This window comes from Cydia pomonella, chromosome 17 (assembly GCF_033807575.1).
Source record: "Cydia pomonella isolate Wapato2018A chromosome 17, ilCydPomo1, whole genome shotgun sequence".
Lineage (NCBI taxonomy): Eukaryota > Metazoa > Arthropoda > Insecta > Lepidoptera > Tortricidae > Cydia > Cydia pomonella.
Window position 1 is genome coordinate 1217625 of NC_084719.1, and position 23076 is coordinate 1240700.

Sequence of the window (23076 nt, forward strand, 5' to 3'; positions counted from 1 at the left end):
CAATCAATGTATTTTTTGTACGGTGCCGCAGTTCCAACCTAACTTAACCCACTGTTTGCTAGGTTTTCTTTTGTTTGGGGTCACAGTTTTAACTTAACCTAACCCACTTTTATGGGAATCTTTTATTTCTAATGAGACTAACGTATAAGGTTATTAGTTAGAAAAATATATTTTAAAGTATGGAATAATCATGGAAGTATATATTAGACGAAGTATAAAAGGCCTATAACCATTATACCAAGAATAACACGATGTATGTCGTTGATTAGGTAATATACCTTTCAGTTACGTTCTTATAAATGAGTATTTATTTATCAGACTTTAATATATGAAAAGTAATTATAGAAAACGTAGTTTACCCAAAAACTATTTGTGGGGACTTGACCGCGACCTTATTGACAGTCGGATTTAGCGGCCAAATCGTGCTTCTAAAGGGGTCGGAGATTATAGGGGGATTAAAAAAGTCCGCGCTAATCCAACGCAAAGAATTTCAAAGGATTTAGCGGTACATGTTGGCTTTGGCGACGATGGCAACTTTGATCAAGATTTGAGTGACTTTTCTTTTTGGCAGAAAGTTCAAATTTTATTGAGTTGATCTCTTTTCTCTAAATTGAGTAAGTTCAACTGTACATTTCATACGAAACGGACGGACTAAAATACAACCAATTGCGCTAGCTGCTATTAAAACAATGAAGTTTATCAAGACAACTAACCCGGGGAAATTACAATGGATAACTAAAAAGGAGGAACGCGCGACGTTGACAAATTGTCTCCTTAAGCTCGCTCAACATTAGTCATCTCCAGTCTCCAGAATCGCTCACCCGAATGCTATTTCAACGTAAAATTGTTATTAGTAACTAAGAAGAAATTATTCGTACAGTGGGACCACTCTGGACAAGGGTGGCAAGAGAGAGAAGATACTGGAAGGAGTTGGAGGAGGCCTTTGCCGACAGGCACACTGAACTAAGAGACTTCATATGATAATTCAAGACTATCAAAAAGAACAATCATGTTCAGAACAAAGGGCTATATAATATAATAATAAAAACTAAGAAAAATGATTAACTAACAACACTAGACCCTACTCATAGTGTTGTGTTCCTGCCGGTGAGTAAGGTTGCCAGAGCTCAACGAGGGGGGGAGGGGGTTAGGGTCGGCAACGCGCATATAGCTCCTCTGGAGTTGCAGGCGTACATAGGCTACGGATACTGCTTACCATCAGGCGGGCCGTATGCTTGTTTGCCACCGACGTAGTATAAAAAAAAAAACTAAGTAGGAATAAACCAGTTAATACTATTACAATAAGTACCATTAAGTAATTGACGACCGGTCTGGCCTAGTGGGTAGTGACCCTGCCTACAAAGCTGATGGTCCCGGGTTCAAATCCTGGTAAGGGCATTTATTCGTGTGATGAGCATGGATATTTGTTCCTGAGTCATGGGTGTTTTCTATGTATTTAAGTATTTATTTATTATATATATCGTTGTCTAAGTACCCTCAACACAAGCCTTATTGAGCTTACTGTGGGACTTTGTCAATTTGTGTAATAATGTCCTATAATATTTATTTATTTATTTAATTAAGTAAATATTATTTTCAATTCTCATACTCGTCAAGTTGACATTTAAGTCGCGTGTAAGCAGCATAAAATTGCTTATTATGCTCTAGAGTCCAAAATCTGCCATACAAACTGCCCCCACCCGATAATAATAATGGATCGCTTTATGCCCTTGTTATACCATCTACTATTATTGAACTGGTCCGACCGTCTTAGGAACACGGAGATCCTTAGACGTGCCGATGTCGCCGGAATAGAGGCCTACCTAATGAGACGACAGCTACGATGGTACGGTCACGTCTCCCGGATGTCCCAGGACCGAGTCGCGAAATACATCTTCTACTGCGAACTGCAAAATGGTAAGCGAAAGCGAGGCGGCCAGTTTCTGCGGTTCAAAGATGTGTTGAAGCGGCATATGAAGAGAGCTCATATAGAGCCAACGACATGGGAGAGTCTAGCTGGTGACCGTCCACAGTGGAGGCATATTGTGCAGACGCAGGTGCGTGAATTCGAAGCCAGGCGACGCACAAAACTTGACGATAAGCGTGAGGAGCTAAAGGCCAGACCACCTATGGCCATAACATATAATTACGTCGGAGAGGTGCTGACCTGCAGCGAGTGTGGTCGCACATTCGCTGCTAAGATTGGCTACGTCAGTCACCTGAGAGCGCACCAGCGACACTCTCAGCGGTAGAAAGCAGTTGCTGTGGCCGAAAACGGCTAGGGGACGATGATGATGATTATTGAACTACAAAGAAAACAAATTTTAAAACAGATTTACAATGTAAATAAAGGTAGCATGAGGCGGTCAGCGAAATGGGGGTGATAAATAGGACAAATTCATACCTGTTAAAAATAAAAATGATTGCTAATGAAAACCGTAAAGTGTGATGTTTTTATGTCAATAAGTTCTACTAAAATCTGACGATATTGTTTTTGGTATAGAAATTAGCGCCAATCGTGAAGGAGAACCTAAATAAGTCAGGTCAGTATATTATACCACATTATATATTTTTAATGAAAATAGGTCAATTTTTATTGTAAGACACTGGTCCTAGATGGAGATGCTGCTGGATGGATGGAGGATATGGATAATAGAATGAATGAATCTAGAACTTTGTTTTATGTAATTTTTAGGTTAATTTTAGTTTTAAAAGTATTATATTTATTCTGTTCATATAATTTCGATTTAATTTATCCGTCAATCAAAGTTCCGTAGCATTTTTTGATCTATAATTATACCTGGAAAATGTAGAACATGTCATACACATAGAAGTGAATTTACCGTTTCTAAAATGATTTTTCGCCATAAAATAAAGAGTTTTATAAGTTTAAAAAAGGCTTAATTACATTAATATTTGGTCGAAAAAAGCTTTGAATTTTTGACTTGTAGGTGTCGTGAAAAAATACAATTTTATGATAAATGGTTTTTATGGTTATGTAAGTAAAATAAGGTCTTTTATTCCGAATATTTATTGCCATTTGCTATAGCATTATTTCTAAATACAATTCAAAACTAAAAAATGATTCGCTACCAGAATTGCGCTTGCTCAATCTCTTCTTCTCCCTATATTGGATTATGCCGATATTTGCTATCTTGATCTTACAGAGGACCAGCTAAATAAACTTGAGCGCCTTCAAAACGTCTGTATAAGATTCATATTTGGATTACGCAAATATGACCACGTCTCTGAATTTCGTACCCAGCTCAAGTGGCTCCCTATTCGTCATCGCCGTAACTCTCATATTCTTGTACTTCTTTATAACATTCTTTTCAGCCCCTCCACCCCTCTATATCTTAAAAAGCGTTTCAACTATCTTTCCTCGGTCCGCTGTGCGGAGATGCATCTCCTTGCTCCACCACCTTCATCATCAAAATTTTATAGCAACTCTTTTTCTTTTCGTGCTGTTCGGTTGTGGAATGCTTTGCCATTAGACATTAGACGTGCTAAATCCCTTCCCGTTTTCAAAAATCTTTTGAAGACTCACTACCTTTCGCTGCCTTAACTTGCCTTTATTTATGATTGTATAATATATAATGTATGTATGTATATATGTATTTATTTTATTAGTATGTAGGTATGTATTATATTGTTTGCGTCTTCATTTTGTTGAATTATATGTATATCGGCACTACCCGTTCAATGTTGTAAGTTCATTGTTTCCTGCTACCCAAAGGTTGTCTGGAAGAGATCGCTTCTTAGCGATAAGACCGCCTGTTGTTACCTAACTTTTACGTGTTTTTTCATTTCCTGTCTATTTTTAAATGTATGGTGCACAATAAAGAATATTTACTTACTTACTTACTTACTTAAGTACGCCTCAAACTCGACTCAAATTTGGAGATGTGAATTTCCAGAAAAAACATGCTGTAGATAACGCGTAACGGTCGCTCATGTTTGCGCATCGTGACATTAAGTTCGTGACGACCACACTTCTTTGAAACTCACTTCTTTATCTAAGCTATACTTTTGAGTGTGTTTTAGCTGTAACTATGGCGTCGATATATATTTTATTGAGTATGTTAGTCAGTGCAGTTGTTAGTGAAAGTTATAATTATAGTGCAATAGATGTAGATAGCTTTAGTGAATCAAAAGTGCTGTCAAGGAGGAAGCGGTTTTTGGTGTATCCAGAAGGAAGTTCGTTTCAACTTGGTATGTTCGTTTTAACTTCGATTATGTTGTCAATTTTACCGCTTTTAATTCGTTTAATGTAACCGATTGCTAACTGATATGCTAATAAAAGTGGCTTTAGTGAATAAAAAAAAAAATCGCGCGCAGCGTAGGTGAAAAAGGGTACAATAGAATTATTATATGAATTTTCACCTGAGCTGCGCGTGACTTGCACCCCTTTTCACTAGAGCTACAGTTATATAGATAATAATATAAATATTCTTTATTTCCGCACATTAAAATAAGAAAACAAAACAAATAATACAACAGTAGCGCCGAGAACGCTTACTCTTAGAAGTGTTATAAAGTACGTGTTTCTACTTCAGTACTTTTATTTCTCGATTAAAACTGCCTGTTAGATCGAAATCAACTTCATACTCGTAAGAAGCGTTGCGCGTGGAGCCCCCGCGCCCCTGTGTATAGGATCGTAACAGCAGTGTTGTTAGGAAAATTCATACAATATTATGCAACTGTTGTATTTTTTTAATACTGACTTCTTGGCAAAGACCTACAAACCAATATTTGTCTTGATTTTATTTATCATTTTAGATGTTTGCTCGATTCAAACTTTAAGATACGTCAAAAAATTTTGTTTGATGAAACGTCACTTTTGAAACTGATATATCTCCATATCGTATGTACTGATATGTATCCATATCGTATCTTTAGCAAATATTTGACGTATCTTAAAGTTCGCGGGATACATAATTAAGTCTTGGGCCTGTCTTTACAAAACTCAACTTTTAATAACCCTTTTTATGTAACTGTTGTACAAAATAGTATTGTCTGTTAAAGTAACCTTGTATTTTTTAACAGAATATTCATTGTGCTAGTTCATAACAACGACGTTTGACGACGACGTTCAACGACTTGACGTTTCACTTTGAGTGACATGTATTCATGGAGTTAAAAGATTAAATGTAGAAGCAAACAGCATACTGATAAATACCTAAACTAAATGCCTAGGAAGACTTACGCGTGAAAACAATAGCCACCATGTTTATGACGTCATTGTTACTGAGCGAATTCATATAACAGTAAATGAAAGCACCTTGTCTGACCTTATCACGAGTTTAACGTATGGCGAATGATGTTGTCCAGTGACGTCATAATAGCGGGATTTACAAATTTGTCTACAAAACTTCCATTGGTGTGGTCTTAGTCAGAATTATTAGCTATATCGATTCATATAGGCAATAAAAAGAGACATTTTTTTGTTTTTAAAATTCAGTCGCCAATGCGTCACACCTATAAATAATAATAAAAAGTTCCTACCAAAACGCAACGAACTGAAAAGAAAAAGTGCAGTCTTTTTTATTGTAGTATCAAAAGCGCTAACGATTCCGCGTTAGATAAAACCCAAAAAACTAAACTCTGAAAAAAGTTATTGTTCAAAAATTTGCAAATATCTCACGTATATGGTTTTAACAGCCATCTAAGCAATACGGTAGTAATAATAACCCGATGCGAATCCCAAGAGCAATCATGCGTTGATTAAATACATATATTTGTGCCTAATTGTTGTCGTTAGTTATGAATGTGAACTATGTATCTAAGTTTTTTAGTAGTAATTTCATTTCATTTCATAAGTACCTATAATATACTGTCGCATAGTACGAGTACATACAAGCTTTGCTTAGTTTTGGGCTAGATGGATCTAAAATACAAATATATACAAAAATAATAATAATTTGACGACCGGTCTGGCCTAGTTAAGTAGTGGGTAGTGACCCAGCCTATGAAGCCAATGGTCCCGGGTTAGAATCCCGGTAAGGGCATTTATTTGTGTGATGAACGCAGATATTTGTTCGTGAGTCATGGGTGTTTTATATGTATATAAGTATGTATTTATCTATACAAGTATGTGCAGTGTCGCCTAGTACCCATATTACAAGATTTTCTTAGTTTAGGGCTAGATCGATCTGTGTAAGATTGTCCTCAAAAATAAATGATTTATTTCACAAAACAGGTTTTAGAATTATACGTTCAGTAACACTATACGTCAGTGACCAAACTAGGCTGAGTCTTGGCCATCTGCAAGTACGGTTTACGATTGATAATCAGTATTTAAAAGTACACGAGCAAATAATCAAAACATAGATTGTACAGTCAGCATCAAAAGTAGCGGATGAAACAACGCACCAAAAGTATCTGATATTCCGAATAAATTTTCTAAATGAAGATAAATCTCTAAAATTCACGTCCAGAAGTATATCTTTTACAGTCTAAATTGTTCTACATATAGAACTATCACTTTTCGTTAGGCTGTTACAGAATGGTAGATACTTTTGAAGCGTTGTTTGATCCGCTACTTTTGATGCTGACTGTACTCCAGCCTACAGTTTAATCTTATGCCCCTGTTATAAACCCCACCCAGTAAAACAAAGGTGAAACAGCAAGACAGGGTAACAAATTAGAGTTAGCGTTGTTATACTAACAAATATCATCATTTTTATGCAACATTGTCCCTAAAATATATATGTATTTTTAAAACCGAAAATACAAAACAGTAACTTTAACTGATTGAACATTTCTAAGTATTGAAAAAACGATAAAAATAAACGAAAAGTCACTACATTTTACAAACTCGAAACAGTAAAATGTACTGTCTTTGGAACAGTAAAATTTACTGTTTTGTTCGACAGGCTCATATGGAACTGTTTAAAGCATTCAACGTTAATGCAATTTCAATTGTTTTAAATGGATTTTTTCTCAGTGTACTCATTTCTAATTCCAGTGTTCTGTCTATCGTTCCCGACGATCTTTCAAATCGGTGACATCTTTCAATTCGGCTACACGGCGGCGCTGGCTTACGAGTTGCCACAGAATCCCTACTCGCCCTTCAACCATAAGGCTGATCCACTGCATCGAAGGGTTGACACCAAGATGATATACTTTACTGACGATACAGGCAAGGTGTTATGGGGGAAGCAGTACCATAGGTGGGCATTTTTTTTATATAGCAGGCAAACGAGCAGGCGAAATTCCTAATGCACAAATTACCGTCGCTTATAGACAGTGTTGCAATTGCGTCGCCGGTCAGTAAGATGAAAGTACACTCTTTTTTTAAAGGTTTCAAGGTTGTATCTGTCCGGAAATACCGCGGTGGTCATTTATAGTTATTATGAGATATTCAACCGCCGTTTCGCCATAGAGCCTTGGAGGATTTAACAACTGGAGAAGCTTTGTCTGTAATTTTATGTACAGTCTGCCAATTTTTGGGGGAAGGGGCACGTTAAATGTACGCTATTAGTAGGTACGTTACATACAAATAGCCATGTCAAAAAAAGAGTCCATACAATACACAAAGAATATATAGAATAATATACAACAGAATAGAATATATATATATATATTATAAGGTTGTCTGGAAGAGATCGCTGTTTAGCGATAAGTCCTGCAGGGTGAGCCGGCCGATGTGATGTGCGCCGCTTGCTGTGGCAGACCCGGTGCCCTCCACCAGACGTGTACATTCAGGCTTTGGAGCAACTACCGCCTGGCCATAAAGATCCTTGGCCAATTTGGAAGTCCTTAAACAGGCTCAGGTCCCAAGTTGGTCGCTGCAAGCAAAATATGTCCAAATGGGGATTGCTCCGTAGCTCCTCGACTCAATGTACCCGCGACACAGCAACGCAAACCATGGCACATCTACTGGCGTACCCCACATGCCCGCATCACTGCTCGGAGCTGGATCTGAGGGACGCGACAGCCAGGGCTGTCAACACCGCTGCCTATTGGGCTTCCATAGTATAAAAAAAAAGGAACCTCGACACGAAAAGAAGAAGAAGAAGACCATTGGCCGAGGTTTTCGACAGAGGGTTAAGCTCTTAAAGGCGACTCCGGTTGTTATATCCTTGAGAGCAGACAAACTGCATCACAGGGTTGACTACAAGGTTTAAAATTGAATGTTTAGGTAGTTGAAAAATTACCACAGCTATTTAGTAGTAAGATTAGGCGTTAGCACAGGAACACGTACTCGCATTCCAACCTTATTAGAGCCGACCCACTGCGTAGAAGGGTTGTTGCTAAGATGGAATATTTTACTAAGCCCATTGTCATTTGCTGCATGAATTAAATGAAATCTATTTCTTTTTATCTTAGTATTCAATAAATAACTATACAGCCCAATTCGAAGACACGTTTAAGATCGTAGAAAGATCGATAACTAAACGACATCCCAATAAGATCTATCTACGATATTTTTAACGTCAAAGTGACATTGGTTGCCCGAATCGAGGTGCTTCTGTCAATTATACGCCATACAAACGATATCTAAATGAGAACGTATCTAAACCAGAACTTATCGTTATCGTCTCTCATTCTTCGAATCGGGCCGTATATTAAGATTGCCTTTTAAAATGATTAAAATCAATCAGGAATCCATTTCAGCACCGTTGTTCCCAATTTCAAAAGCGCTTAACCTTTACTTAGCTAATACCTTTCAGGAAACCCATCGTAAACCCGGCGATGGCAAAACGCAGCCTCCGCAAAAACGCCGACAGGAAACTGATGCACGCCTCGCAACACAAACGGGGGTTTTTGAAAAGCATGGACGGACGCAGCGCAGAGTTTCACCGGACCGCCCGGGCCTCGCTTTATCCGAAAGTCGAGACCGTGTTGCAGGCGTAAGTTTATTTATTTATTTAAACTTTATGGCACACATAAAGAAAAATGTACAAATGGCGAACTTAATGCCAAAAGGCATTCTCTACCAGTCAACCATTGGGTCAAACAGAGACATTTGTGTATGTTGGTGCAGGAAAAAATAATAACAAATAATAAGGAAAAAATTAAACGTGAAGTCAAATAATATTAAAAATATATAACCTCCTACGACCCAAATTTTTAGAGGGTACATCCGAGGAAGACCCAATGTCCTAATATTAGAACTAATTAATAAAGTCCTGAACGCCCAGAACAAAAATTGTTCATATCTGGTTAACCCTAGCAAGTACAAGTTTTATATTTTAGGGGTGTTATAATAATGATTTAGGCTTGCCAGGAAATAAAAAAAAAACACTATAATCTTTTGTTCTATATTTAGCACTTTGGGCTTTTACTTATAATATAAATCACATCAATCAGTCTTGAAAATCTTATAGAAAACAAGAGTTTTAACACTTTATACTATCAGAAATCAACTTAATCATCATTAATATCATCTAAGATACAAAAAAATAGCATGCTTCACAGCAGGAACTTAAATTTTCTACAGAAAAAACAAATTTTAACATTCAAATCAACAAAATATTCCTTTTGATTTTTTTTTGTTAACATAATTAATCTTCTTTTATTTAAAAACTACAGAAAAAGGATCATCATAAATAGTCACTACAAAAATAGACCAATATAAAACTTAAGCATTTACATTTAAGTCTAATTTTACAAAGCAGTAACTACAAAAACCACTTACAAAATGTAAATTTTAACAATCAAAAACATAACGATCGACCTCGACCTCGTCCTCGAATAAGTTGCGGGGCTGGCGGAGGGCTTGCACTCACAGGTTCTGAGCTGGTACTGCTGTCACTGTCGCTTTCGATGGCCGTGTTCTCCACAGGATATACTCGTCGTCTGTATCATTCCCTCCAAAAGGATCATCTTCGTCGTCTTCGAAATCAGACTGCTGGAGTAAATCCAACACTTGACTATCTTTTAAAGCTGAAAAAAAAACTTTATAAACCCGACGGCCTAATACTAGGACAATATCAGCTAATTTCTACCTAAATATCTATAATTTTCTTTATCACACGGACACATAAGCACATTAGAGTAAGGAGCATAGTAAATCAATATGAAAAGCAATTTATGGTATGACCGCCCAGTGTACTAGTACTAGAACGAATACATTTTCATACAAGAATCATATTAAAATATACGAAATTAAGTTGAAATAACAGTATTTACGAATGATTTATTTCTTTATCTCGAAAATAAAACCAATCGTAGTGAATAAAATGTAAAGATTACAAAGATAATAATAAGTTAAACTAACCTCTTGTCGTTGCACGTGTCATTGCTGCGACGTCTTGTGACAGAAGACCGAAAATATCCCTCCCCGCTCACTTCAAGCAGTGCTGCCACAATGCCAAATATATACACTGACTAACCAGTAACGTCAAAATGACATGGCGGGTAATTCAAATCCACCTGGAGCGTGTAAATATTTTGTCCTAGTACTATCACGCTGGGTCTTGGCATCAAGTATCTATTTTGATACTTGGGCTTTCACTGTAAACCGATTTTGTCCTAGTATTAGTACTTCGGACCCCAGGAGGATAAATAGTTAAATACTACTACTTATATAATGTATAAAAGATAGACTAATACATAAAATTATGTACATATACATGATGGTGAACCTTATTTAAGTTCTTCTGACAAAAGATGCTTGCGAAGTAGTCGTTTGAAAACGGGTTTGCTTGGGATAGTTTAGTCTAGTAGCAGATTTTTTTTTAATTAAGAGGTATTAAGAGTAAAGTTAACATTAATTATCGGCTTCGAATAATGATAAAGATACGTATAAGATCTTTAAAAGATCGATAACCAAACGACATGTCAAAATTGACGTTTATTTCCATTCCGCTGTGATCCCAGTAAGATCTACGATATTTCTAACGTCAAAGTGACATTGGTTGCCCGAATCGAGATGCTTCTGTGAATTATACGACATACAAACGATATCTAAAAGAAAACTTATCTAAACCAGCGGTAGCAGCATGGTTCCATTTTTATCACTTGTCACTATGCGCAACACTTTCGCACTTACTTGTTAGAACGTGACAGGCATGGTGATAAATGATAAAGAGCCGACCATCTTAGCCCTACAGAACTTATCGTTATCGTATTTCATTCTTCGAATCAAGCCGTATGACTTGTGTGCATGGATTAAGCAAATGCGATTTCTTTATACAGCGTTCATTTTTGATACGCATAATTTAAGGTTAGGCTTTAATTAACACACTTTCATATGAATCATAAAAAAATGATTGACTTTTGTATTTCTCTATAAAATAATCTAGCAAGCAATGTTGTACCACTAGGCACTTACCTTTTTTAATATAAATCCAAAACGTCGCATTAAATGACGCGACGTCAGAACTGTCACAAGAAGTGACCATGATGTACGAAATACATTGCCACTTGAAAAAACAAAAAAATAATTATACTCTATTCATTAAGGCTAAATAAATAAAATATCTATAATTGATTTATAGCACTAAAACCTACGTCTAGTTTAAGTTTGTGGTTATATCAAAAATATATATACGGTTTTTTGAGATTATTCGCCAAGATTTAAAAGCTTTATTCAATAATAATCATTATAATTTTACAAGCTTTTATTTAGTTTCGCCCGGTTTCCTATGAACCAAAAAATTTGCATACATATGTAAGTCGGGTGACAATGCAATATTATGGTACCATGGAGCTAATCTGATGATGGAGACAGGAGGTGGCCATGGGAACTCTGTGATAAAACAACGCAACCTAATTGTACTTGGGGTTTTTAGAATTGGCTCGATGAGTATTATGAAAAAAGTACAGTCAGCGATAAAAACTTGTACCAAAAATGAAAATTTTGCCATCAACTTGTTTAAATTTCACTTTGTCAAATTAAATTTTAAAATCTAACTATGGTAACATATGAGTATTTGCTTTGCTAAGCTTTATTTTTGACTTTTACTTATTCTGAAATTTACTATTGAATTAAGTTTGAATTAAATCCTATCTGACTCAAGTAGGTTATATAAAACGTGAATTAGGACTCAGTATTGGAATTCGTGTCTTTTTAATGACCTTAATATGTCTACGTAAGCGTTCGGGAGAACGGGCGTAATTCCCGTGGACACTATGGAAGTAAAGGGTATTGGTTCATAGCTTCTTTTGAGTGTACAATTTTATATTTCAGCATCGGGAGCAGTGGGAAAGACTGTGTGCTGAGAACCCTGTGTCATATGGGACAAACGCAACACCATCCCCAAGGGTCGTTCTTAGAAGAAATCATGAGAGCTGTATTTACGTAAGTACTTATTTGACTTTACATGGAGAATCTACAGTCCTTTGCTTTATTGAATTCGATAACATTACCTACAAAAAATATCATATTTGCTGTTTGAATCGGCCGAATTGTTAGATTTTTCAAGGCGCCAAACTAACCAAAAATAGTTTATAGCACGAGAATGTGGAAATGTTATGTGTGGTAGAGCAGATGAGTAATTAGTAACCACTCGTTATATGTCTCAAAAAACGTTGTCCAAGGCCCTTAACTACAATATTTGGGCTGATATGTACTGAGGAACATGATAACAATGGAATAAATGACTATTTTAACAATGTTATTTGTAAATAAATTTATAACACACAAAAAGAATGGGACAGGATCTTGCAGTGAAGAGAGCGTACTTGGGACAACCAAATGGGAGATGCCCGATTGGACGTCCTAGATACAGCTGGAAATACGTAGTAGCTAAACATGCTCAACCTCGGCCATAGCGACGGGTGCGAACTATCGCAAGACTGAGAAGCATGACGCGATGGTTTCGGAGGCCAGGACTCCCCTTGACTCACTTTTGGACCACCTCTTGGTTACCTTGGACTCACTTTGGGTCGTTGCGTCCTTGTAGTAGTAGTAGATAGTAGTAGACAAATGTATTCATAAGGTATGTAATGTGTTTGTTTACAGTATACCAAAAGGCGAGGATTCCTTCGACTTGGAAGAATACGACAAAGCGCACTCAGCAACCGAATCCTGTGCGGAGCTGTATCCCGACTGTGATGACATTCTGACATCAGATCAGATTCTTTCTTCTACATTACAATAGACGAACACCAATGCCAATTCTTAGTGTCAAATACAAACTGTTACTGTTATTGTATGATACGATCTTGACGCGAATTGAAGTGTGTTGTATGCGCCAATAAGCGCCAGTGTTTAATTAAGTAATATAAATAAGAAAACATATTAAAATCAGAAAGTCGTTTCCAATTTTTTTTGGAGATCTGCGCCACTACCCATAATTTATAATATTCGTAACATCCATTAAAAAGACAGCTTTACTGTGGAATGTTGCGTGATAATACTGTAAAAAATTGAATGTTTTTGTTACCACAGAGATCAACGCGGAATCGGCAAAAGATGATAAAATAAATCGGCCATTTGGCCAAAAAGGTCTTTCGGCTCGGCTCGGCTGGTCCGACGCCTTCCGCCGCGTTTGAAATCTTTTTCGCTCTTATTACGCAGATATAACACTTTGTTTTACCGGTTTTTGCCGATTCTACGACGATATTATGTGAGGGTGGGGGAGACCTTTACTTGCTGACGAACATACAGGGCTTGCACTTAGTGAGGATGACGTCATTTTGCACACATCATCAGGTAAATAAAATAAGTTTTACGAAATTAGTTACCATTATTAAGTACATTTGTATTTCAGTTTTTAAGTACGCTGTATTTACTTTAGCGGTACAGCTTATAATATAATCTTTCGAGTGATGTCTCAATGAGATCAATTTGTAAAGTTCAAATGACGACAACGTACAACAAAAAGTTTAATGATCTAGTTACAAAGTCTACGGTTATGACGTTAAATGCTGGACTCTGCCTACTACTAGCACTTTTTTCTGAAAAGGAGAGTAAAAAGAAAGCAGACAAAAACGTAAACCAAATAAATGTTATATACAAAGGAAATAAAACTGGCCAAGTGCGAGTTAGTTTTACTCGCGCACCGAGGGTTCCGTACAAAATTTGAATTATCTCGTGTAACTATAAAGGCGAAACGTTTGGTCAGAAGTACCTATACTAAGTATTATTGTGTTCAGCGCCATCTATCGGCAAATTGTCTAACTAATTTGCGCGATGTAATTTTTATTTATTTGGGAAACATATAGCACATAATAATACAATAAGGTACAAGATACAGTTAGAATATAAGCCAAAACAGTTTCCACTGTGTGTCATGTTGGTTTTTCGAGGATATTTCCCTATCATGTGAACCGATTTCAAAAATGTGTACTACGAGGAAGTATTTGACAGTATTCGAGAACTCTAGGTTAAGTACTTTATATTTACACATATCGTAAGTTATACATGTAAATACATTATTTTATATTATAACAGTTACACAGTCATAACTTACCATCTGATAATTTTACTACCTACCTCTATATTTTGAAACTGAATCTTTGCTCAGCTAGGATATAAAAATATATAATTTGTTAACCATCCATACCTCTATACCAAAATGTAATAATATAATAATCATGCAAGTTTATTATAGAATATTTAGCTTTTTTTTATGTCATAGTAAATTTACGATAGTTCTGGTACTGTAGCGTTTATTTCAATTCATTTATAATTTATTCACAAGAACATAATTATGGTACATTCCAATGTTACAATAAAGATACTGAACCTTAATACGTTACGCATACGTTACGTACGCTACGCATACGTTACGTACGTTACGCATACGTTACGTACGTTACGCATACGATACTTACGTATGCATTAATAAATAGTTAGTTAAGTACTTGTTATGCCTGTATAAAAAAATTAATCAAAAAGGATGTAGATAACAACGGCGCGTGGATATACGAGCAAGAACACGCTAAATAAAATTTTCAGTTCTGTTATCGCTTATATGCAGTAGGGCTAATATGGATGCTGCAGTGGCAGCATGGTTACATTTTTATCACCTGTCACTTTCACACTTACTTACTTGTTGGAACGTAACAGGTGACAAATGATAAAGAGCCGACCATCTTAGCCCTACTGGTATGGATATAGGTATCGCCAGGAGAGTTGAGGTGAATGATTTTCGCACACAGCTACATAGAGTACTAGTAACGAAAACAGTATTGAATGTATGAATGTGATTAGAGCACACGATATTCAGCTAAAAAAAAATTTAAAACTAAAAGAAACTTTTTGGTCCATCTTGCAATTGGGGGTTCAACTTTCTGACGATACGAAAAAATTATACTAGGTAATTTGGATAGATCCAAATATTACTTATCTACATTAGTAAGAGTAACGTTACTTTTTGTATTAAAAACATACTATTGACAGAGTAATTATTCGAATTAAACGAAAAACTTCATATGATTGTCGAGATGTACTTAAGGTATATTTTTTTATTATTCTTTATATATAATTTAACATTTCCAGTATTTCATTCATTGCGCCACCCACACGGCTGAATCGTGTAGTTCCTTGTTTGTCTCCAAACCAACTAAAAACCGCAACACACATGACTGGCCACTGATATACCTTATCTCTTTGGAATAAGGGTTCCTAATGATCAATACACTGTGTTAATGGAAGTACAGTTCGAATTTCAACACGAGAATAACTGTAAATGCGTTGACACGAAACTTGTTAATTTGGGCCTAATTTATACACTTTGCTCAGCTCTGGAAGAAGGGGACAGTCTATGTCATATTTTACAACCAGCAACTTACCTTAAATATACAAAAAAATGTATTTCCTTAACGTTAAGTAGTTTTGATCTAATCATGGATATTGGTGTGAAAATTGTTGTGCTATTTTTGTTATTTGAGTGTGTCGGGTGCATAACCAACGAAACTTGTGGAAGTAAGGAACCAAGGGTATTGTCAAGAAGTAAAAGGTATCTACTGTTTCCTGAAGGCAGTTCATTTCAGTTGGGTAAGAAAGGCGACAATATTTATGACGCCCATTTATTTAACATACTTACGTCCGGTTGCCGCGGCATGCTCTAAGTTTTATCTTTGTCGTGAATATTAAGGTTAGCGTCCACAGAACAGTTACGTATCGCTCTTATTGGACGCGTCGTAGTCATATTCTTCAGCTTCTGTAGAGCAACGTCTTGTGAATGACGTCATACATTTTGCATCAGCCCGCGTGACCACGCCGCGATCCGTTGGCTGTCACTTGTTATTGTCATTAGTCATTACTTTGAGACTAAAAAGAAGCCCTTTCTTTAGAATCTGCATCATATGATTGTAGTTTTACGCTTGTCTGATGAATTCATACCAGTTGTACCTAAAGTAAACCTCTAGTTTCTTTATTTTAGTCCAAACTCCAAGAACAGGAGAATCTTCATAATTCCGTCAATATTTTTATTATATGATACAGTCAATATAATTAAGTCAATGCTTGAGATGCAAACTGCGGTCGCATCGGCAATATCTACGGATCTACATCTACACTCTGTCTGTCTGTTGATTTCAGAGGGCTTACCGCGAAAAACGAAAATCGAAACTTAGTTATTTGCCTCTCTTTTGCTGGATTATGAGAGAATGCCAGGGAGGAAGATAACAAAATTTCGATTTACAATTAGCCTTCAGATACATTGATGCGATTCGTCCGATGCTTACGATGTCGAACTGTAGACGCTTATCACAAAATGGTATTTCTTTACATTTTAACAAGTATTGAAATATCAAGTTTCAAATAGGTAAGTTACTGTAAAAACATCTGTATGGGAAGGAAAAATAATACACAAAACACAGACAGTAAAACTGAAAATATCATTTTATAAAACAGTAAGCCACATATGTTTTTCACTTATTAGTATTTTAGTTGTCTATATTCAATTAAAAGGTTTGTCAGTCTTCCAATCTTGTAACTTTTTGGGCCTAATCGATTTTGGAGAAATGTTACATTTCAAATAATATTTGTTTTCACTTTAAAATAAAACAAATTAATATTTGCATCTTGTTAACATTTACAGTATTCTGCCTCCAAACAACCGCCCTCATCCCTATCGCCGACATCTTCCTTATCGGCCAAACAGCTGCCCTTGCGTGGGAAATGCCCACGGATCCTGCCATCTTCCATATGTTCAAAGGGGAGAAAGTCGCTCAGCGCAGAAATGACATTCAGAAGAATATCTACTACCTGAACAAGCACGGGGAGGTCATAGCCAAAGTGCCCTATAAGAGGTAGGTTTTTTTTTGCCCATAATTAATGTTATAATTTTCACTATTCTACTTCCAAACTTCAACCAGAATTCGGACATCTTCCTATTCAGCCAAACCACTGCCCAGCGCGCGATATGCTCACAGATCCCGCTATATTCCACATGTAATGGAAAAAGATTTAAAGGAATTACCATCATCAAAAGATTATCTGTTATTTGAACAAGCAGGGGGAGGATGTTGCCAACGTTCCCTGTAAAAACTAAATCTCACCAAAAACATAAATGTAAAAAAGGAGAGCCAAGTTCAATACAAAAATTATGCTGGGCTGTGGGCTTCGCCGCAAAAAGAATGGAGATCTAAATGAGTGCCAAGGTCTATGCAAAATCCAAATATGTATTTATAGGAAAAAAATAACATTATGAACAAGTATTAAACTCTATTTCTTTGCGTTATTGGATACCCTATAACAATTACATGAGTCATTTTATAAAGTTATTCAACATATATATATTTTTAATTCTTATATAAACCGGCCAAGTCAAATCTAACCTACTTTAAGATCTCACTTTTTTTTTAAATAACAGCAATTGTTATAGGTATCAAATAAAGCAAAGAAATAGACTTTAATACTTGTTCATAATGTTATTTTTTTCCTATAAATACATAAAGCCCACAGCCAAGCATACTTTTTGTATCGAACTTGCCTCTCCTTTTTAACATTTATGTGTTTGGTGGAATATCATTACTTTTTGTAAAGAAAACTAGGCAGGTATTGAGATTTAATGTTTTTCCTTGCGTTTCCGCTGCATGGTTTTCTTTTTCATGCTATTGTCTACATTTTCCTGAATGTTAGAGATAATAGTGCGCATTGCCTATTCATTATCTGCTACCTTTTTAATACGCTTCCTGTTTATGCTTAAATTAGCCAAGGCATGGTTGAGGTCTTGGTGGCTCAGATGAGTTCATATCTCATCCAGGACAGAGAGTTAAAACTTAGGTAGACAGACCACAATGTTTTGGAATATTAATTTATTTTTGTAATTGTAACAGAAACGAACCTAGTTTAAAATTATATACTTGAGCTCAAAACTTTATCTGAGTACCGAATTGTCAAATAAAGAAATATATAAAAAAAATTTTGGTTTTTTTTTACTCTCATCTGCCATCGGCTTTCTTAGCAATAATCAGATTGTATCTATGTATCTAAAAAAATGTCTTTTTCCAGGTGGTGGTCCTTTAACCACCATTCCTTTATTATGTGAAAACAGGGGGTACCCACCCCCATTCTCTCTGGTCTAGTTCCAAGATCTGCCACCTTTTGAGTCTTGTGATGTTACTGTTGTTGTTTAATAGGTCTCTGGCAAGTTCGTTCTCATGATTTGTGAGCCTTTCCTTATATTTCTTTGAGAAGCTATTTACTTCCTCTTTGATGGTTGGTATATGTAGGTAGTCATGTATTTCTTTATTACGGATAAACCAGGGTGCACAAGATATTGTTCTGAGAGCAATATTCTGGAATCTTTGAAGGATCTCGAGGTTAGAATTGCTCGCTGAACCCCAGAGTTGTATACCATACGTCCAGATAGGTTTTATAATACATTTGTATACCAAAAGTTTGTTACTGAGCTTCAGAGGGGACTGTCTTCCTATTATTCAGAAATATAAATAAATAAATTTTGACAATCAAACACAAATCGACCTACACGATGACGATATATATAATAGATATACATATAAAACATCCATGATTCGTAAAGAAATATCTATGTCAACACACACAAATAAATGCCCGTACCAGGATACGAACGTTGTGTTTATAAAATATAATTTAGCTGACAAGTATTAAGCTCATGAATTTGAATCCACAGAAAACCCATCAACCCCGTATTCGCGAAAAGAAGCATTGAAGACAAACCAACTTATAAAGAGAAGTTAAAAAAGTTAAAAATCGATCGAGGGAAAATGCACAAGACTCAACTGAAGGAGAATTATCTAAGAAAACATCATCTAGACAAAAGATATATAGAATTCCATAGAAGCAGCCGGTTGAGTTTACTAGAGAAGTTAGAGACTTTCTTCAGTGCGTAAGTACTGTAGGTACAACAAAATAAATTTTGCTTGCTACTGAGAATTTTAAAAGCCTAATAATTATCTTCCATCAAAAGTAGAACAGGCTTTTTAATTAGTATTTTTGTAAGTAAAAAAGATATAGCCATAGTCCCCTCGTAACTGCAAATATTGCCTATTATTTAGGCTAATCAAATTAGATCCAAAAAAGCGTGTTGCGTGATTAATTTCCAGCAAGCTGGAAATCTTGCCAAAAGAGCAAAGCTCATCGTCACTTCTTAGATACCTACACCAACAACAAGCGAGCATCTCGCTCGTTTCTTCCTAGAACGTGCAGATTGCGGAATGGGTTACCTCCTGAGGTATTTCCTTTGCGCTACGACAGGGGATTCTTCAAGAAGCGAGTATTTAGGGTTCTCAAGGGTCGGCAACGTTCCAGTAGCTCGTCTGATGTTGCTTATATCCGTAGGCGACGATGACCACTTCCCATCAGGTGCCTCGTCTGCTTGTTTGCTGACTATGACATAAAAAACATTTAATTCCTTTATTTGGTCCTCAATACGTGTAACCCACCATGAATAGGAATGGGACACAAAAAGGTTTGGTTGATGACAAAGGCGTTTTCGGATTTTGAACATATCATATCTTTCGGTTCCTTAGTATCAATTTTCATCATGATTAGAACAAATTTTGTGTCGGACGTACCACTTACGATCTACAAGCAAAAAAACTGAAAAAAGCTAAAATTTATGCACATCTCCCGGATTTGCGCAAATTGCTATAAGAACATTGTGGTCTGTCTACCTTAGTTTTAACTCTCTGTCCTGGGTGAGATATGAACTCATCTGAGCCACCAAGACCTCAACCATGCCTTGGCTAATTTAAGCATAAATAGGAAGCGTATTAAAAAGGTAGCAGATAATGAATGGGCAATGCGCACTATTATCTCTAACATTCTAGAGAATGTAGACAATAGCATAAAAAAGAAAACCATGCAGTTACAATTTTCGGATTGCACGCATTTAGGACCAAATAAAGGTATTAAAGCGATGTCCAGCTTGCTGGGAATTAATTCTTCGAAAAAATATAATTTTATTGGCCTCTATGCCAATAGGGAACTCAAACCCACCTCTGATTTTTTTCGTAGAATACTCCTACCCAAAAACGATTAGAAATCTTTCAAGATATTTTTGCCGAATAGTACTTTCATAAGAGTATCGATAACAAAAGTGGATGGATGTGGTCAGATTTCTAATATAAAAGTTTTAGTAATGTATGCTTGAATTGATCATAATGTTGCTTTTGACAGGTTAGGTCAGAATGGAAGGCAATGCGTTCTTTACAGACTATGCAAGGCGGGGCAGGGATATACACAGCAGGGCACATTCCTGCAGGAGACGCTTAGAACAATATTCACGTAAGCTTCGTTAGATTTTAGTAGTCATACGATATCGTACGCCCGGACGAACGACAATACATAATAGAGCACTTACCTGGAGAAATGCTACGGTCAATATTAACAATGTTAGGCAAAGATATTTTACAAGCTTTTATTTAACTTGCCCTGTTAGTATGTATGGGACAAATCTTACAAGTTAAATTTGACCCACTTCCCGGTTTCCGATGAAGCTGAAAATTTGCATACATATGTAAGTCGGGTGACAATGCAATATTATGGTACCATCAAGCTGATCTGATAATGGAGAAAGGAGGTAGCCATAGGAACTCTGTGATAAAACAACGCAACCTAATTGTGTTTGGGGTTTTTAGAATTGTCTCGATGAGTAGTAGTTGCCTGTGGAAATAAAAGTACAGTCAGCGATAAAAGCTTTTACCATAAATGAAATTTTTGCCAAAAACTTATTTCAATGGTTGCTTAGTTCTCATGAAGTGTTCTGGGTATTTTTTTCTGCACGTTTATTGCCAAACCTTCTTACAGTTAGTAATTTTTTAGAACACATGAGATAGACCCCAATAAGTGACTTAAATATTAAATAAAAATAGTCGTCAACATTTAAGAACATTGAGTAATCACATCCCTAATCTGAACGGGAACTTTCTAAGCGGAAACTTTCATGAGAATTTTCACAAGAAAGTTTCCAGAAATTTTGGAAATTCTGAGAATAGTCTGCTACTTGCACCTCGTTAATGTTCATGTAAGACTCACTCAATTTCTCGTTCATAAATTGACCAATCTTTTAAATTTTGAGATCAAAAACTAAAGGTAAATTAGGAAGTAATATAGCACTTTATAAGAGATATATATTATACACCGTGGGCCAATTAAACCCGACAGATTTTAACCACGTATTCCTGATGTCATAAGTAGGAAAACGTGTTAGACGAGTTTTGGTCAAATTCGCCAAAAAAAAAAAAACATTTTTTTGCCGAAAATAGTTTTTTGCGTTTTCTGTTACGACACGTTATTTATTTTACACCTTGGTGAAATAAAAGTCATTACAACGAATAATTTTTATTATTTACAGATAAAAATTAACAGTTTGCTTTAATTCTTTAATGTCTGTCAGTAGGTATGACTAAACCAAGTCACACGGTGGCAGCGTCACAGCTAAAAAGACGTACGTTCACTAAGTTATAACAGAAACAAATTTTCCTACCAGCACATATTAAACATCTCGACGCGTTTAACTCTTTTAAAAAGCACCTTGCTAAACACGTAATTTCAGAAATACCTATAATATAACAATGCAAAACGAGTTGAACGTGTATGTATATAATTGATTTAATTAATTAGTTTTTATTTTTTATTTTTGTTATGTTGCAACGACGAAAATAGATGTAAATATATATTTTCTAAATGTGTTCTCATGTCAGTGATGTAATTATCTTTACGAGAATAAATGTCTTTAAACCTACAAATTTTCACTTTAACACAACACGGTCAAAATACACCTTTAAAATCTCTCGCGAATAAACGGCCCACGGTGTATATGACAACACTTACCAACACTTTTTTTACAGGAATTAAATATGTTTTCCAGATTACCTAAGGGTTCCTTCGAAGAAGAGTACGATGAAGCCCACGCAGCGACTAAGGACTGCGACGAGCTGTACCCGTGCGATGACTTCTCAGACTCCCAGAATCTTTGACGAAAACGAATGATTGAATAAAAAGGTTTTTTATTACGACAAATTATACCGCTTTTGTCAATTAGTGACAAATTGTTGGATGCTAGGAGGGAGAAATAGCGTAGGCAGATTGTCGTGGTCATATTTTGGTGCCAGAGTTCCAAGATGACTTGGCCCAATTATTCATGCGGTCTCGCATACGTCAACTGTCAAATAGTTTTGTACTCCCATACGCTCATAGTTTCAAAAACGGAGCCGTAGCCATGTACATGGAACTTGTATATATGCACACGCAGTTGAAAGTTATCTTCCTCCCGCCATAGATGGCGCCATCGTTAATTGCAAATAGGTGATTATTATGTAAATATAATAATTGAAAACAAATAACATAGTTTTTTTTTCTAGAAATACCTAAAAAAGAATTGTAAAGTTTAAAAACTCCCGCGACGTCATACCAATATGATACTGATCTGTCAGTCTCAAATGTGACATTCCTTTAACCAAAAACGTCACTTTCAAATCAGTATTATCAATCAATGTGACATCTTATAAGTATTGTTCGAATCGGAGCGTTAGTAAGACGTTTGTTACACTTACCATGCTTACAGGAATACGCAAATGAATATAACAAAACACCGCCATGAATAAAAATGGTTACAAAATGTTTCGCCCCTCTACAAAACATCCATAGAAAATGTTTGAGATATTGACAGCCGGCGCTCGTCAAAGGAACCAAGCATTATTATTTAGAGGAATTCTACAAACAATGAAATGCTAATAATTAAT

At 36.0% G+C, this 23076-nt stretch overlaps 2 protein-coding genes across 2 annotated transcripts; both read left to right on the plus strand.

Moving 5' to 3' along the window:
• The first annotated feature begins 3876 nt into the window (after nt 1-3876).
• On the plus strand, nt 3877-14777 carry LOC133526924 (uncharacterized). Its single transcript, XM_061863778.1, has 5 exons — nt 3877-4212; nt 6968-7172; nt 8676-8855; nt 12140-12250; nt 12914-14777. Exons 1-5 carry the CDS (start codon nt 4053-4055, stop codon nt 13050-13052), a joined length of 795 nt encoding a protein of 264 aa, XP_061719762.1. The 5' UTR covers nt 3877-4052; the 3' UTR covers nt 13053-14777.
• Nucleotides 14778-15546: 769 nt separating this feature from the next.
• On the plus strand, nt 15547-22311 carry LOC133527108 (uncharacterized). Its single transcript, XM_061863999.1, has 5 exons — nt 15547-15895; nt 16944-17154; nt 19002-19217; nt 20510-20617; nt 22176-22311. The coding sequence occupies exons 1-5, from the start codon at nt 15547-15549 to the stop codon at nt 22309-22311; spliced, it is 1020 nt and encodes a 339-aa protein (XP_061719983.1).
• The last annotated feature ends 765 nt before the right edge of the window (nt 22312-23076 follow it).